The 15,692-nt window shown below is 42.9% G+C and overlaps 1 protein-coding gene and 1 pseudogene across 1 annotated transcript; both read left to right on the top strand.

The window, feature by feature from the left end:
• The first annotated feature begins 8,275 nt into the window (after nt 1–8,275).
• Nucleotides 8,276–9,544, top strand: LOC123395039. Its single transcript, XM_045089993.1, has one exon. It carries the CDS (start codon nt 8,939–8,941, stop codon nt 9,383–9,385), a length of 447 nt encoding a protein of 148 aa, XP_044945928.1. The 5' UTR covers nt 8,276–8,938; the 3' UTR covers nt 9,386–9,544.
• Nucleotides 9,545–10,170: 626 nt separating this feature from the next.
• LOC123395759 lies at nt 10,171–14,614 on the top strand (annotated as a pseudogene).
• Nucleotides 14,615–15,692: the final 1,078 nt, after the last annotated feature.

Here is a 15,692-nt window from a genome sequence, read left to right as displayed (position 1 = left end):
TCTGGGTAATCGAGATAGTTTCTCTTTTGAATCCAGCTGGTTCTTAAGGGAGGGATTTCTGGAGTTGATAGACAGGGAATGGAATAGGACTTCGGGCGGTTCATCGAGTGTACAACGATGGCAAAATAAAATTAGACACCTCAGACAATACCTTCGTGGCTGGGCCAAACATGTCTCGGGACATATAAAGATGAGTGGGATAGGCTCATAAACTTTATCGATGAGCTGGATAGAAAGGCTGAGAACTGTGTGTTGGACGTAAATGATCGTCAACTCAGATTTGAGGCTGAACAAAGGCTTCGTACTCTTCTCAGAGAGGAGGAGATGAAGTGGGCGAATAGAGCAAAAGTTAAAGCTATTATACTTGGGGATAATAACACTAAGTTCTTCCATTTAATAGCTAATGGCAAGCACAGGAAGAAGAGGATAGTGCAGCTTGAACAGGATGAGGGTACCATAGTTGGTCATGAGAACCTAAAATTATATATCTCTAACTATTATAAACAGCTTTTTGGTGCTCATCAAGATAGTTTTGTGACTATGGACGAGTACCAGGTTGCAGATATTCCCCAAGTTGGGGAGGCTGATAATGAGTCTTTATCTGCTCCCTTCTCGGACAAAGAGGTGTTAGACGCGATAGGAGGTTTGAAGTGTGGTAAGGCCCCTGGTCCAGATGGGTTTCCGGCAGAGTTTTACAAACACTGTTGGCACATCATTAAGAAGGATCTTATAGCTATGTTTGATGATCTGTATGCTGGTAATCTCCAACTCTTCCATCTGAATTTTGGTACTATTACGTTGATACCAAAGAAGGAAGGAGCGTCTCGTATTGAGCAGTTTCGCCCGATTTGTTTGCTTAATGTTAGTTTCAAAATATTCACAAAGGTTGGAACAGATAGACTAACTAAGATGGCGCATTCTGTGGTACAATCTTCGCAAACCACATTTATGCCTGGGCGTAATATCCTTGAAGGGGTAGTGGTTCTCCATGAGACTCTGCACGAAATTCACTCAAAGAAACTTGATGGAGTTATCTTTAAAGTGGATTTCGAAAAGGCATATGACAAAGTGAAATGGTCCTTCTTGCAACAAACATTGCGGATGAAGGGGTTCGATGAGGTTTGGAGAAAGCACATAGATTCCTTTACCACAAGAGGGAGTGTCGGGATCAAGGTCAATGATGATATTGGTCACTTCTTCCAGACACTAAAGGGACTAAGACAAGGGGATCCTATGTCCCCTATTCTCTTCAATATTGTTGCGGATATGTTGGCTCTGTTGATCAAGAGAGCTAACGAAAAGGACCTTGTAGCTGGATTAGTACCTCATCTGGTGGATGGGGGTGTATCTATTCTACAATATGTTGATGATACGATTCTCTTTATGGAGCATGATTTACTCAAAGCTAAAAACCTTAAGCTCATCTTGTGCCTTTTTGAGCAGTTATCTGGGTTGAAGATTAACTTCAATAAAAGTGAGTTGTTTTATTTTGGTGAAGCCAAAAAGCAACAACATATCTATAATCAGCTGTTCGGATGTGTGGCAGGGGAATTTCCTTTTACGTACTTAGGAACTCCCATCCACCATCGTAAACTATCTAATGCGGAGTGGAAATGCATTGAGGAACGGTTTGAAAATAAACTTAGTACTTGGAAAGGCAAGCTTCTTTCTTACGGAGGCAGATTAGTGTTGGTTAATTCAGTATTAACAAGTCTGCCTATGTTCCTCCTATCTTTTTTTGAGATACCTGTTGGGGTACGGAAAAGATTGGATTTCTACCGTTCTCGCTTTTTCTGGCAGAGTGATGAGGTTAAGACTAAGTATAGGTTGGCGAAATGGGATATTATTTGCCGTCCTAAAGATCAAGGAGGATTAGGTATTGAAAATTTGGAAACCAAAAATAGATGTCTGCTCAGCAAGTGGCTGTTTAGATTGTCAATGGAAACCGACGGAATGTGGGTACAAATTCTGACCAACAAGTACCTGCAGTCCAAATCTTTATCGCAGGTGGAAGCGAGACCTTTTGACTCGCCATTCTGGAAGGGTCTAATGCGGGTAAAAAGCTCATTCTACCACAGATCGAGATTTATCATTGGAAATGGGGAATTGACTAGATTCTGGGAAGACACCTGGTTAGGAGAAGCGCCTTTGGCTATTCAATACCCGCGGTTATACCATATTGCCCAACGTCGACAAGTGATAGTTGCGGTTGTATTGCGGGAGATTCCCCTTAATATTCAATTCCGCAGATCTCTAGTTGGGGATAGATGGGTTTCCTGGTTGCATCTACTTAGAAGGTTAATGGAGATTAACCTTTCTGATAGGAGCGATCGAATCTCCTGGAGATTAACACCAAATGGGTTGTTTACGGTTAAATCCATGTATTCTGATCTCATTGATTCGGTTTCTATTCCAAAATCCAAACATATTTGGAAGGTTAGAGTTCCTCTTAGAATTAAAGTTTTCTTGTGGTTTGTTCACAAGGGAGTTATTTTAACTAAGGATAATTTGGCCAAACGGAATTGGAAGGGGAGTCCCAGATGTTGTTTCTGTCCAAAAGTAGAAAGTATTCAGCACCTCTTCCTCGACTGTCCTTTGGCTAAACTTGTTTGGCGCTCAATTCATATTGCTTTTAACATCTCTCCTCCTGTTAACTTGAACTCGTTATTTGGAACGTGGTTATAGGAAATTGATGTTCAATTGGCTAAATCTATTCATGTCGGAGCATGTGCTCTTCTTTGGGCTTTATGGAATAGCAGAAATGATTTGGTTTTTAACAGAACTCGTGATATTCAATTTTTGCAGGTTATCTACAGAATTACCGCACTGATCCGTACATGGTCGTTACTAACTCCTGTGGCAGCCAGGGAGCCTATGGTTACTGGGTGTGTCCGATGGGAGATGGTAGCACAGGGTATCTTCAACCGGTTTGGATGGCGGCATATTAATAGGATAGGTGTTTAGTCATCTTTATCTTTTAGCCACTCCAGGCCGCGGCGCGATGTTCGCCATGTATCATTTTTTCCTTTTTATATACTTTGTATTTTTTAAACACTTTGTTTGCTTAATATATGGCTGTATGCATCCCTCGATGCAGAGGCCGAGGCAAGGCCTTCTTTTCTAAAAAAACAAAGTTTCATTAGCAAAATGAGTGTTGTGCCGTGTGCAAAAATAACAAGACAAACACATTTTGTGCTGGTATGTGTTGTGGTGTACGTTTCTGCGTGTGTGTCCATCTATGCTGTACTCAGTGTTTTAGAACAGATTTAAAGCTAGTCAATGCACTAAGTTGCGACCTCAACCGTACGTTGGTCGTAGTCTGCACTGCCGACATCGATCACTGATCCTATCACAGTATCGGTTCACCTTTCCTGGAAGGAATGATGAACAAGGCCTACCTTACTATAGCCAAATATATAGTCCCTCCGTTCCTAAATATAAGATCTTTTAAAGATTTCACTATATACTACATATGAATGTATACAGACATATTTTAGAGTGTAGATGCATTCATTTCGTTTCGTATGTAGTCCATAGTGAAATCTCTAAATGGTCTTATATTTATTAACGGAGGGAGTACACAAATTGTCTTCCCAAACTATTCATCATTTTCTCAATACTTTACAAACTACTCCCTCCATCTTGAATTACTCGTCTTAGATTTCTTTAGATACGAATGTATATTTAAATATGTTTTAGTGTTAGATATATTTAAAAAAAAGGATTACCCCAGCCTCTACATCGAAATGGTCCATGCAACCATCTTTATTAATTTATTCACCAAAGTCTAACAAAATGAATACAAAGATTAAGCCAAAGCCACCTTTGAGACAAACAAAGCCGCTACACCTATAAGTACAAAGATGTGCCCTGACCGCATCAACCGACACCATCTAATCTAGTGGCCTCAAGAAGACGCCCACCTGTCAAGCTGAGAGTACCAACCGGTCTAGGTGTCGTCATCTTCCAGAGTCTCATCTTCAGGAGGGATCACTGCATAGATCTTGACAGTCCCATCTGCCATTGACGTCACCACGACGCCAAACAGTGCAACCATCCTGCGCGCGTCCAACCACACGCGCCCGTCAGCGACACTTCGCTGCACCATGCCGCCAAGTCCCGTCGTCGACCTTGTGATAGATGTAACACCGTTCATCCTCTTGTCCCCTCCAACCAGCTCCTGCTCCAAAACAATGACCCATGAGGGAGAACGACACCGGAGGCATCGTCATCTTCTGGTCCGGGAGACTTAGATCTAGGGTTTTCCCTAGAATATCCCGATTGTGTTGATGCAACCTGCAAAGACGATGCCTCAAGGAGGACACGACATCAAAGACGCCGTCACCGTCCGCCATGACCGCAGTAGGCGTGATTTTCATTGGAAGGTGTGTCGCCCCTATATCGTAGCTGGCTGGGATGCGCGGAGGCTCACCATGAAGATGTGTGATGCCATCAGTACGCCGGTAGGGAACCAGCAACCTCACTGGCCCCACAACGCGTCGCCGAGGCCATAGGCATAACTGATGATGGATCTGGCTGGGGACCAGATGCACGACCGCCAACGTGCCCGCCATCGCCGGAGACCTCGGATCCGCGGGTCATAGAGGGGTAGCGTGGCCGCCTCACGACGAGGGACGACATGTTGGCTGTTGTACGCAACTCCCTTCGGGCCATACCCCGGCCGCACTAGGAGACCGCCGCCCCATCCAGATCCCCGGCTCCTTAGGTGTGGGGGGCGCAGCGACCGCGGCCTACGCCGGCGGCATCGGCGGATGGGGAAGCAGCAGCGCAAGGGGTCTCTGGTGGCGGTAGGTTTTGCCCTAACGTCGCCCCCGGAAGACGACATGAGGGGCTGGGTTTGTATGTCTAGAGAAATCTAAGACGTGTAATTTGAGACGGGTGTGATATTACTCTTTGCTTTCTAAATAAGGCTCATAGTCTTGGAAAATTAAAGATTCAGAAGTTTAAAAAAAGGGCATGATCGTGTGTAAGAGAAGAAATCCGAAAAAAGGCTGAACTGGTCTGTGTTTCTCTGAAAACTCAATTTTCTTCTCGTTGAGTTTTTGCCCACCATCTTGAGTTGAGTCTCATTTTGGCCCTTGCGTTGGATACGCTATCATCTTTGAGCACATACACTGTGTTAACTTAACCTTTTGTTTAATTAAACAGGCAAATCCAATAAACAAGATAATTAGATTAAAACGTATAGTGCGATATACCCTTTTCTTGTGATAACGTTGGGTGGATGCCACTAGTAGCAAGACTGAGTGGTGCACCACTAAGCCGACGGTTCTTATTGCTCAAATAATATCCAACCTTGCACTTAATTAGACCCTATATGCATTGATTTTAGCATTGTAGTGAATTGGGATAATTGCAATAATCTGGTTTGCCTACACGCATCGCCGGATGCAAAGGGAGGTCTACCCTCCTTTTAGGACAAAGGAAAACTATAGATGTTTGACAATCTTTTTTCTTTCTATGTGAAGTTGAGATAAGTTCATTGAAGTATAGAATTTATTCTTATTTACCAATCACCAAAGCAGTAGATTTTTTTTCCATGAATCCGCTTTAAGAAGATGTTCAAGCTAGTGTAGAGCACACAACAACCTCAAATAGAGCCTAGCAAGATTCATGGATAAATTCTCAAGTTGGCAACAAGTAGCTGTATCTTTTGTGGATCTTTTATTCTTTTGCCAGTGATAGCTGTAGAATATTGATTGGACGGAGCTGTAAATTATCCATGGGTAAGCTGGGAAAGGTGAAGGCAAGTGGGGTAAATTATTTTCAGGCATCTTACATCAGAAGCATTTGATCTTTATAGTTTATCATTGGAGAGAACAAATTCTCTTCATCTTTTCTCTTTAATTGTATAAAACAAGGATATTATTAAGAATTGCAACATGGCGATTAAGTATGTTACATGGATGCATGCGTTGCTATCGGTAAAGATGATCTAGAAGACGTGAAGAATCAGGTCTACACATGACATTCGATCCTGTGTAATTAACAAGCTAGCTATTCTTTTGCGGGAATGTAATTAACAAGCTAGCTGGCAGATATTTTTCCAGTACATGCATATGACTTACATCAGTCAAGAGATGCAGGTCCTCGCTGGATATGCCTTGGCATATCAATTATGACTATGGTACTTGGTATGATTGATTATTTCGTTCTTTTTATTTTCAAGAAATTTTAAAAAGGTCAATTGAACATACAACTGGTCATAAAGCAAATTTTGACATTTTAACATTATGCAACATTTTGTTTTACCAGATGTTGATGAAACTGGATATACCCAAATTCTTGATGATGGATTTTGTATCATTATGCAACATTATGTATATTGATGAAACTGGATATACCCAGATGATGGATATACCCAAATTCTCGTAAGTTAACACTGTGCAACATTCAAATATGACCTTGTATCTTGATGAAACTGGATATACCCAAATTTTGACATTTTGTTTTAACACATGTCAAAATGTACTCATGATTGGTCTTGCGACAGTTTTCGACGTTACGAACACAAATATGGAAACAAAACTTAATTAAGATTTTCATTTAAAAATACATAGTAAATCCAAATTAAAAGATGAAATAATGGGAGATGGGATGAATGACGCATGCAACTATACAAAACCATGCATGCATGGGGTCCTCCAAAAATAATTAATGGCTAAGGCCCTGTTTGGAATCACAATAGATTATGATAATCTGGATTATGAAGGTAGATTATATAATCTGGTTTATAAAAATAATTCAGGTGGACATGTTTGGAGGCCATATTATATAAACTGTAATCCAGGTTTTACATTGCATAATGACCTGTCCGCCCTCTGTTTTATTTTAAAAAAGAGGAGGGTGGTGATGGTAGGAATGTAATTATCTCCAACTTTACAAGAATAATGGGTCATTAGCAATCCATAATCTGATTTTAGCTGGTGTAGAGTAGATTATGAGTTTTTAATAATCATTTTATCTAGTTTTTATAATCTACATCATAATCTGTCATGTTTCAAGACATAATAGATTATAAAAACTGGATTATATAATCTGGGTGGTTCCAAACAGGACATAAGCCATTTATGGAGGCGAGCATGCATGACGGCTTAGGCATGCACGGGCAGAATCTCTTTTCTCGACTACTCACTTCCTAAATATAGAACATTTTAATGATTCCACTATAAACTAACGTATATAAATATATTTAAAATATCGATTCATTCATTTTATTATATATATATATTCTGTAGTAATTTTTTTAAAATGTCTTATATTTAAGAACAGAGTGAGTATTTGTTAGCTCAACGAAACCAAAAACAACACCAACTATTTTATCATATGTGTTGAGTTTTTTTGTGTGTGTGCTGGTGCCGTGAGCATTCTCGTAAGCATAAGCCGATGATTGAACTCCTGTGCGGTTGTATTAAAAAGAAATCCTTGCGCGGTTCTATCAGGTTGACATAATGATAGAACTGAAAGTAAGTAGATTCCATCGTCGAAGAAAAATGGAATCAAGAGGCTTGAGACCTAAGGCCGGCATGCCTTTTTTTTTTTTTTTTGAGGGGTTCGTGGCTAATCAAGAGACGCAATTTCGGGCACGCATGCAAGCTAATCAAGAGAGGCACAATTTCGGGTACGCATGCATGCAAGCTACTCCCTCCGTTTCTAAATATAAGTCTTTCTAAAGGTTCAACTAATGAACTACATACGGATGTATATAGACATACTTTAGGCCTTGTTTGGTTTCTTCAGAATTGAAGGAGTTCGGAGGGGATTACAAGGGATTAAATCCCCTACAAGTCATTTTCCACCTCAATCCCCTTCAATCCTTTTTAATCCCCTTTTCGGTGGGATTAACCGAACAAACCCTTAGAGTATAAATTCATTTACTTTGTTCTGTATGTAGACATCTAATGAAATATCTTAAAAGACTTATATTTAGGTACGGAGGGAGTAATCGAGAGGAGGCAATGAAGAGGTTTGAGGCCGGCATGGCTAATCTAGTTGTCGATCGGAGTCGGGTACGACAAACGATTGACAGGCAGGTAGCTAGTAGTAAAGTGTCACGAGGCACGCACGCACTATCGATCGTTCGTCCTTGCAATTAGCTAGTGGTGCATATCTGTACCGGATCCACCACCGTGCACCCACCCACTGACATCACCACGCACAATGTCGACGCACTATAGCTACATCTAGCTAGGCGCCACTCACTCTCTCCCTCACCTTGCCATACCATCGTACGTAGCTCTATATATAACCAGGTGCTTAGTCCAGAGTCTAGCTCCATCCATCAGCATCGACATCTCCGGGGCCAACAAACACAAGCAAGCGCAAGCTCCTCCTTCTCCTTCTGCTTCTGCTTCTCCTCTTTCTTCAGGGTAATCGGCCGGAGTCAGACACGAAGCCGGCGGCCAAGGCACGACGACTCAAAAGGAGGAGGATCAGCTCATCATCATCACACACAGGTCGATCGACCATGTGTAACAACAGCGGCGGGGCGATGGCGGCGAGGAAGGGGCCGTGGACGGAGAAGGAGGACGCACAACTGGTATGGTTCGTGCGCTTGCTCGGGGAACGGCGTTGGGATTTCTTAGCTCAGGTCTCAGGTTTGCGCGGTGGCGGGTGATCGATCCAACCTGACCTCTACGGCCAGTCGCCATTAATCATCTTCTCTTCCTCTCCCCCTGCCCCTCCGGCGCGTTCTCGGCTGTGCTTCGTGCGTGCAGGTCTCCGGCGCACCGGCAAGAGCTGCCGCCTCCGCTGGGTCAACTACCTGCACCCGGGCCTCAAGCGCGGGCGCATCACCGCCGACGAGGAGCGCCTCATCCTCACCCTCCACGCCGAGTGGGGGTCCCGCTGGTCCAGGATCGCGCGGAAGCTCCCCGGCCGCACCGACAACGAGATCAAGAACTACTGGAGGACGCACATGAGGAAGAAGGCCCAGGAGGAGAAGATGATGGCCAAGAACAAGGCCTCCTCCGACTCCACCGCCGCCAACTCGCTGACGACGACGACGACCTGCTCGGCATCCACCCCCACGGCCACCTCCTCGACCACCGACGCGCCGCAGACTAGCATGGGCGACGAGGCCGAGGAGGAGGCCTCCACGTCGGCGACCGAGGAGAAGAAGGCGGAGGTGGTGCAGTACTGCTACGCTGTGGACATGGATCAGCTCTGGAACGACATCGCCGCGTCGGAGAGGTACCCGGACATGATGATGAGCTGGGGCGCGGCCGGTCACGCCGCCGTCGCCGCCCCTGCTCTGGAGCCCTCGTCGCCGGTGTGGGACTTGTGCGAGCAGGATTACTACTCCCTCTGGCGGATCGACGACCAAGAGTACTACAACAAGATCGATCAACACGCTCTGAATTGAGAGGCTTTCGTTACGTTTCGCTTGCTTTTCTTGTTCTTAATTCCTAGCTATAGCTAGAGCTTCATTGCACTACTTGTATTACCATATATACATGCATGTAATTATATGTAAAAGTTGAGTTGTGAGATTATATATATTCGTGACAGCTGTTTGTGCATATATACGTGTGTAACTGACTGGTTATCATATTTCTGGAGAATCTGTTGCAAATTAAATGAACTTGTCAAAATCGAATACAGCGAACTAGAAATTCTCTTATGCTTAATTATCGACGAGACAAATATTTTGCTTCTGTTTAGAAAAGAAAAGTAAAGTCAACTAGTTCCCCGGCTTCTGCATATATATATATATATTTTTTTTCAACGGATTCTTTGTATCTACCGCTCTGTACCTAAATAATTGTAGTTGGGGAAAACTAGACTAGTTTTTGACAACTATAATTATTTAAATATAGTGGGAATATATCTCTGTGTTTAAATCCCAAGATGGGTAGATTTTCTTATACACACAAATATTTATCTTTTTCGTGGGTTTACACGCAAATATTTTTGGAAGAACTTATATTCTTTCAACCTATACTAGTAAAAACATCCGCACGGCTAGATATTATGGAGCGTGAAGTTGAAAAATGGTATAACTTTGATGGTAGATATACGTGCAGATGTATATGATATCAACTTCACCAGAAAATATATCCTATATTCCAAGATATCATCACACGAGTGCATGGGAATCCACCTCGGAAAAATTGCATGGGAATCCAATGATGATAGAGCCCTAGCCCCATGTCAAGCAAACAGCTTGCTAGATCAAAAGATGCTAAGATCAGGAGGCCAGCTGGTATCCATGGAATAGCAAGGAAGAAGCAAGAAGAGGAGACCTCTTTGTGGAGGTCTCTTTCCAACTTTTCATCGTGTCCATATCTGCCTTTCCATCCCTCCAATAGCCTGTTCAAATCCCATCTGATAACAGTACTCTTTTCATCCCCATCAATGGCCGGGTCCATGGATTGGCACAAGCAAACTTCCGCCAGTCAAATTGAAAATCATATCCCCTCTTTCTATCACTCACTGAGTCACCTATCGGCGGTATCTTTCTTCCGTTTAATTGAAGAACTCTGATGGTATTTTTGTCCCGGCTATTCCATTGGTAGGAGGCATGGCATATATCATATAGATGTGCAAGTTGGAACAAAAAGGGTCAAGTGGCCTTTGTGATAAGGGGTGAGGTGAATAAAAATATGGGGGCGGAAAGGTGGTGATAAGGAGCAACGGTTGCCTTTCTTTCTTCTTTGGGGGGTTGCTTTGCTCCTAGATCTCATTAACCTCGCAATATCCCCGTGCTTTGTTTACACCCACTGGTGGTTCACCGCAAGACCTTTGGTTTAGTGTGCTAGTTACCCCCACACAAGATGGTCTTTGCGCCTGTTAATTTTGTTCCTCCATTGTCCAACCGTTGCTCTAGAATCCTCGAAACAAATTTCTTTTTGATTGATTCGCGCTTTTTCCCGACGGATGAGACAATGCATGACGACTGTAAATAATAATACCAACGTGTTGCGGCAGGAGAGGGCGATGGATAAATTAGCAATTTTTTGATTGATTTAATCCATAAATAAATCATAAACATCGCATTAATATTATTAAACTCATATCAATATCTAAACATGTGAGCACATACCACGCATAGAACAGATATATCTATGTAAGCATCTAATACGGTTAACACAAAACAAACATGAGGGGGTAAATAAAAAGTATTCCCTCCAGTCAACCAAGTCACAACCACGGTGGTGGCAGCAAACATCCTCGGTAGCCTTCTTCTTAGCGGCTTCAGAATTTTCTCCCATGTCGACGTCAAGGAGGTCGAAGACGTAATTGAAGTAGAGGACGAAGAAGGACATTGGCGAGTAGTCGTGTTTGAGACGCTACCCGAAAACCTAACCGCCCCTTCTCCCAGTGCAGGATCCAAAAAGGGCGGGGTTCTGGAGGCCTTCTCTCCCGCATAGTCGTGCACGCGGTGTATGGGATGGAATCACCGAAAACCACAGCAGTGAGCAGAACAACTGTGGGTTGTGTGTGAGGAGGTAGAGGAGATGTTATTTGATCTAGTTGATGGCTAGGGTTGTCGGCACCTCCATTAAATAGTCTATCTGGCAGCGACAGGTGGTGTTGGGTCCAAGCCCGAGTCGGCAACAACCCATGATCTCATGCCTCGAATTCGTAGCACGCCCATTAATAACTCGTAACAATTACATTGTTCTGAGATCATGTAGTTCACGGAACACGATGCGCGCGCGAGCAAGGCATGGTGTGGTGAGGCGGTCGAGAGAGGAAGAGCATGCCGGAACCACTCTTCTTCTCAAGCTCCATGTAGAACTGAATCCCTGATAAAGGGGTCTCCACTCTCCTCCATTCATGAGGTGAGACTAAACTTCCCACTATTAGGTCATGAGACACACATGGTTCACGAATTATTTTCTATACGAGCCCTTGACCCATCTAAAATTCAGCACTCTCACCAGATCTCGGGGCCGATTGTATGGACCTCTATTCCAAACATTGTTTTCATATACTAGTAATTTTAGTGAAGATCTGTTAAGGTTGAACATTCACCTAGACCAGAGAGCTACACTTATCCACAACTAAACAATGGAAAATGCCCCTAATTATCATTTAAAAAAATACATTCACAGTAAACATTTTTTATGGGTAGGAGCATATGCTCCCAAGAGCCGAATTTGATTTCCCGGCAACGCACACCCCTCACCCCCACCTAAAATTGTGAGAGAACATGTGTGGGTGGGGCTCCTCCCTTTTTGTTTCACCCTTTCGGTTTTCGTTTTCTTTGTGCACGTGTGTTGTAATGAGAGACAAAAAAAATCATAATCTCTAATGATCACAACCACATTTTGCAGGATCATCGAGATACACGATCACTCTTATTTTCATCAAATCATGAACAATTTCTGAAAATCATTAGCATTTTTTAAACTCGTGAATATGCCTGAAATCATGAACATTATTACAGATTATCGAACAGTTTCTAACATTATGAAAGTTTTTGAATTCCTGAAAACTTAGCAAAAATCTAAAAAAGTGAACGCTTCTTAAAACATCTTTCCTCAATTGGCGAACATTATTTTGGAAATTGGTTGAAAATTTATTGAAATTCACAATATTGCTTTGATTTAACGAACATATTTGAAATTCTTGATCACTAATTAATCAGCAAAACATTTTATGAAAAAATAAATTATATTGTAAGTCACGCACAGTTTTTGAATTTTCAGGATATTTTCTTAATTGACAGGATTTTTTTCAATTACGTTAACATTTTTTAATACACTAAGTTTTTAAAAAATGTCACCGATGTATTCTTATTTTCCAAAAAACTGTATTTAAAATTGCGAACACATTTTGAATAGGCGAACATTTTTCTAAAATTGCCAACAATTTTTTAGTCAATTAAAATTTCTAAAGTATTGAACATTATTTTCAAAATTCTCGTGTATTTTAAATTTTCGAAAATTTTAAATAAAACTGTTTAAATTAGAAAAAACGAATACGGAAAGGAAAACAAAAAATAGCAAATGAAATTAAAAAACAGTCCTTCCAGACATGGGCCAGCCCAAGTAGGCACGTTGTGTCCGCCAGCCCAGACATCGGTGGGTAATACTTTGTTGCTTTGAAAGCAATTTTCATGACGTACAGTCAGAAATAATAGCCCATTTATTTGTTTCTTAAAATTGTTTGGGATTTCAAAAAAGTTATGTATTACAAAAATTATTTAATTTTATAAATGTTTCAAAACTTAAAAAATTCTCAAATTCCAAAATTATTTTTTAGTTTGCGATTTCTAAAATGTTTTAAATTTAGAAAAAGATCAAAAGTTCAAAAATAGCAGTAGCGTCGCTACACCCAGCGCTACGAATAAGTGAGGTACATCGTACGTCCACAGGCTGGCCACAGTAGCAGCGCTAGTCTCACTCCAACGCTACTGCTAACCCATTAATAATAGCAACGGACTTGGGCCGCCGCTACTACTGCAGCCAGCCCAGGCTTACCTACCTTGCCCCACTTAGCAGTAGCGGTGGCCCACGCCTCGCGTTATACTATTATCATCTTCTCCATGTCCCCTCACTCTCCTCACTTTCTCCCTCTCCTCTCTCTCCTTCGCGCCGACGATTCCCACGCTCATTGGCCCGCCCCCGCAAGCGCGACCGCCCTCTGTCACGTGGTCACGCACCCACACACGCGGCCGCCCTCCCCTTCGAGTCTCGTCCGTGGACGCCCACCGTGAGCACCTCCCCCTCCTCCCAATTCAATTTTGTTTGAGTGTATATAGGACTGAATGGATAATTGAGCACTAGGATCTGTTAATTCTTAGGACAAATTAGCTAGGGTTCTTTAGATGTGTTGGAAGAATTTAGACGGCCTTGTATATCTCTAAATGTATGAACTCTAGTTTTTTCCAGTATTTGTTGCTTAGTTGCTTCTTATGTTTGGATATAATTGCTACCTAGTTAATTTTCAGTAAAAAAAGTTTGTAATAGAATAAAAAATACCTTTAATATTTTAGGTATCGAACAGGTTTTCGCCGCCGTCGGACCACGGGATGAATGCCCTCAGGTTCCTCGCCAGCGGCAAGGCCCCCTTCGACGTGCGCTTCGACGTAGACAACGAGATCTTCGAGGCGCACCGGATGGTGGTGGCCGCGCAGTCGGCGTGGTTCGAGGGCCTCCTCTACGGCCACGGCCGCGAGGCCGGGAAGGACATACTCAAGGTCGGCGGCGGCACCATCACCGCGGAGGCGTTCCGCGGCGTGCTTCACTCCATCTACACTGACGAGCTCCCCGTTGAGGCCACCAAGGGGAGGGGGTCGTACGATTTGATGGTGCGGCTGTTCGAGGCCGCCGACTACTAACTCATCAAGGACGAGTTGAAGCTGATGTGCGCGTGCAGGCTGGGCGAGTTCATCAAGGACTCCACCGTCAAAGCGCTCATGGAGATCGCGGAGGCCTACTCGTGCAAGCTACGTAGCGTGCAAGGACCTCTCGCAGGCGTGCCAGAACTTTGCGGCGCGCAGGGGACTGAGGCTGCTGCCGAACCTAGAAAACATGCAGAGCGCCATAAAGAGGGGATTGTTGGCATCCAGCTCCAGCGTCGCCGCTGCTCCGGAGACGGGGAGGATCATGGACGAGTGCCGGCTCCGTCGACGAGCAGCTGAGTGAAATTTTCTTGCATGCATGCATGCATATGGTACGTACACTTCCTAATATGAGACTACATTTATTATAGGGCGGGTTGTATAATGATCTATCGATATAGCTAGGCACATATGCATCCAAGCGCCGACCAGCGCCTCGTGCAAACTAGGAAGGAGGACGGAGAGGGACAGCCGAGGGGTCAACACATGAAGAGAAAAAGAGTAAGCTCTGAAGAGACAGGTGGAGAGCACGATGAAGAAGGTCGGGGCAAAACACTACTCTGACCACTTGGTTCACGCTAGCTAATACCTCTGTTATTTCTTCGTATGTAATTATGCTGGCTGCTCGTGGGATATTCAGACTGAAATGTTTCATAAATATATTTCGTTTGTCCACGGGCGTTCACGTATAAATTTATGCAACCTAAATTAGTGGGCATGGTCTTGAATCATGGTTATTGGGTTAAGAGCGTGTGTTTTTTTCCGTTGCAGCGCACGAGCTCTTTTACTAGTATCTCTAAATGTATGAACTCTAGTTTTTCCAGTATTTGTTGCTTAGTTGCTTCTTATGTTTGGATATAATTGCTACCTAGTTAATTTTCAGTAAAAAAAGTTTGTAATAGAATAAAAAAATACCTTTAAATATTTTAGGTATCGAACAGGTTTTTTGAATAGAGGAATGTTTGAGGTATGTAATAGGTTTTTGGAATATATAAATGTGTTGGACACTTCAATTATTTTTATATCATTGTCAGTTTGTCATCAAAGGATACTATATGAGATTTGATGATCTAATTTTTTCACTCGGTGGAGTATGGAGGCTTTCTAGTGTCGCGTCTCTCCTTGAAGTGACCATCATCGGAGCTTCCTATACTTCCTCTCCACTCTAGTCGATGAGCTAAAAGTCAACCTCCTCCTTAACCTCCCCTCATGTCACTATTTTTTTTTTGTCGAGCGCTAAAATTTGATGATATTTAGACATGTATTGGTTATCTGTTTGGACATGTGTATGATTTTGCAGGGAACACCTCGAACTGCCCTATATTTTGTCGGGATGTTGATTCATTCCTGTTCCGCCAAATTTCAGGCGCTCGATATG

Source organism: Hordeum vulgare, chromosome 1H, assembly GCF_904849725.1.
Source record: "Hordeum vulgare subsp. vulgare chromosome 1H, MorexV3_pseudomolecules_assembly, whole genome shotgun sequence".
NCBI lineage: Eukaryota > Viridiplantae > Streptophyta > Magnoliopsida > Poales > Poaceae > Hordeum > Hordeum vulgare.
This window is presented reverse-complemented; position numbering and strand designations above follow the sequence as displayed.

Coding starts and splice junctions, on each gene's coding strand:
- LOC123395039 (XM_045089993.1), top strand. CDS start 8,939: ATGAGGAAGAAGGCCCAGGAGGAGAAGATGATGGCCAAGAACAAGGCC.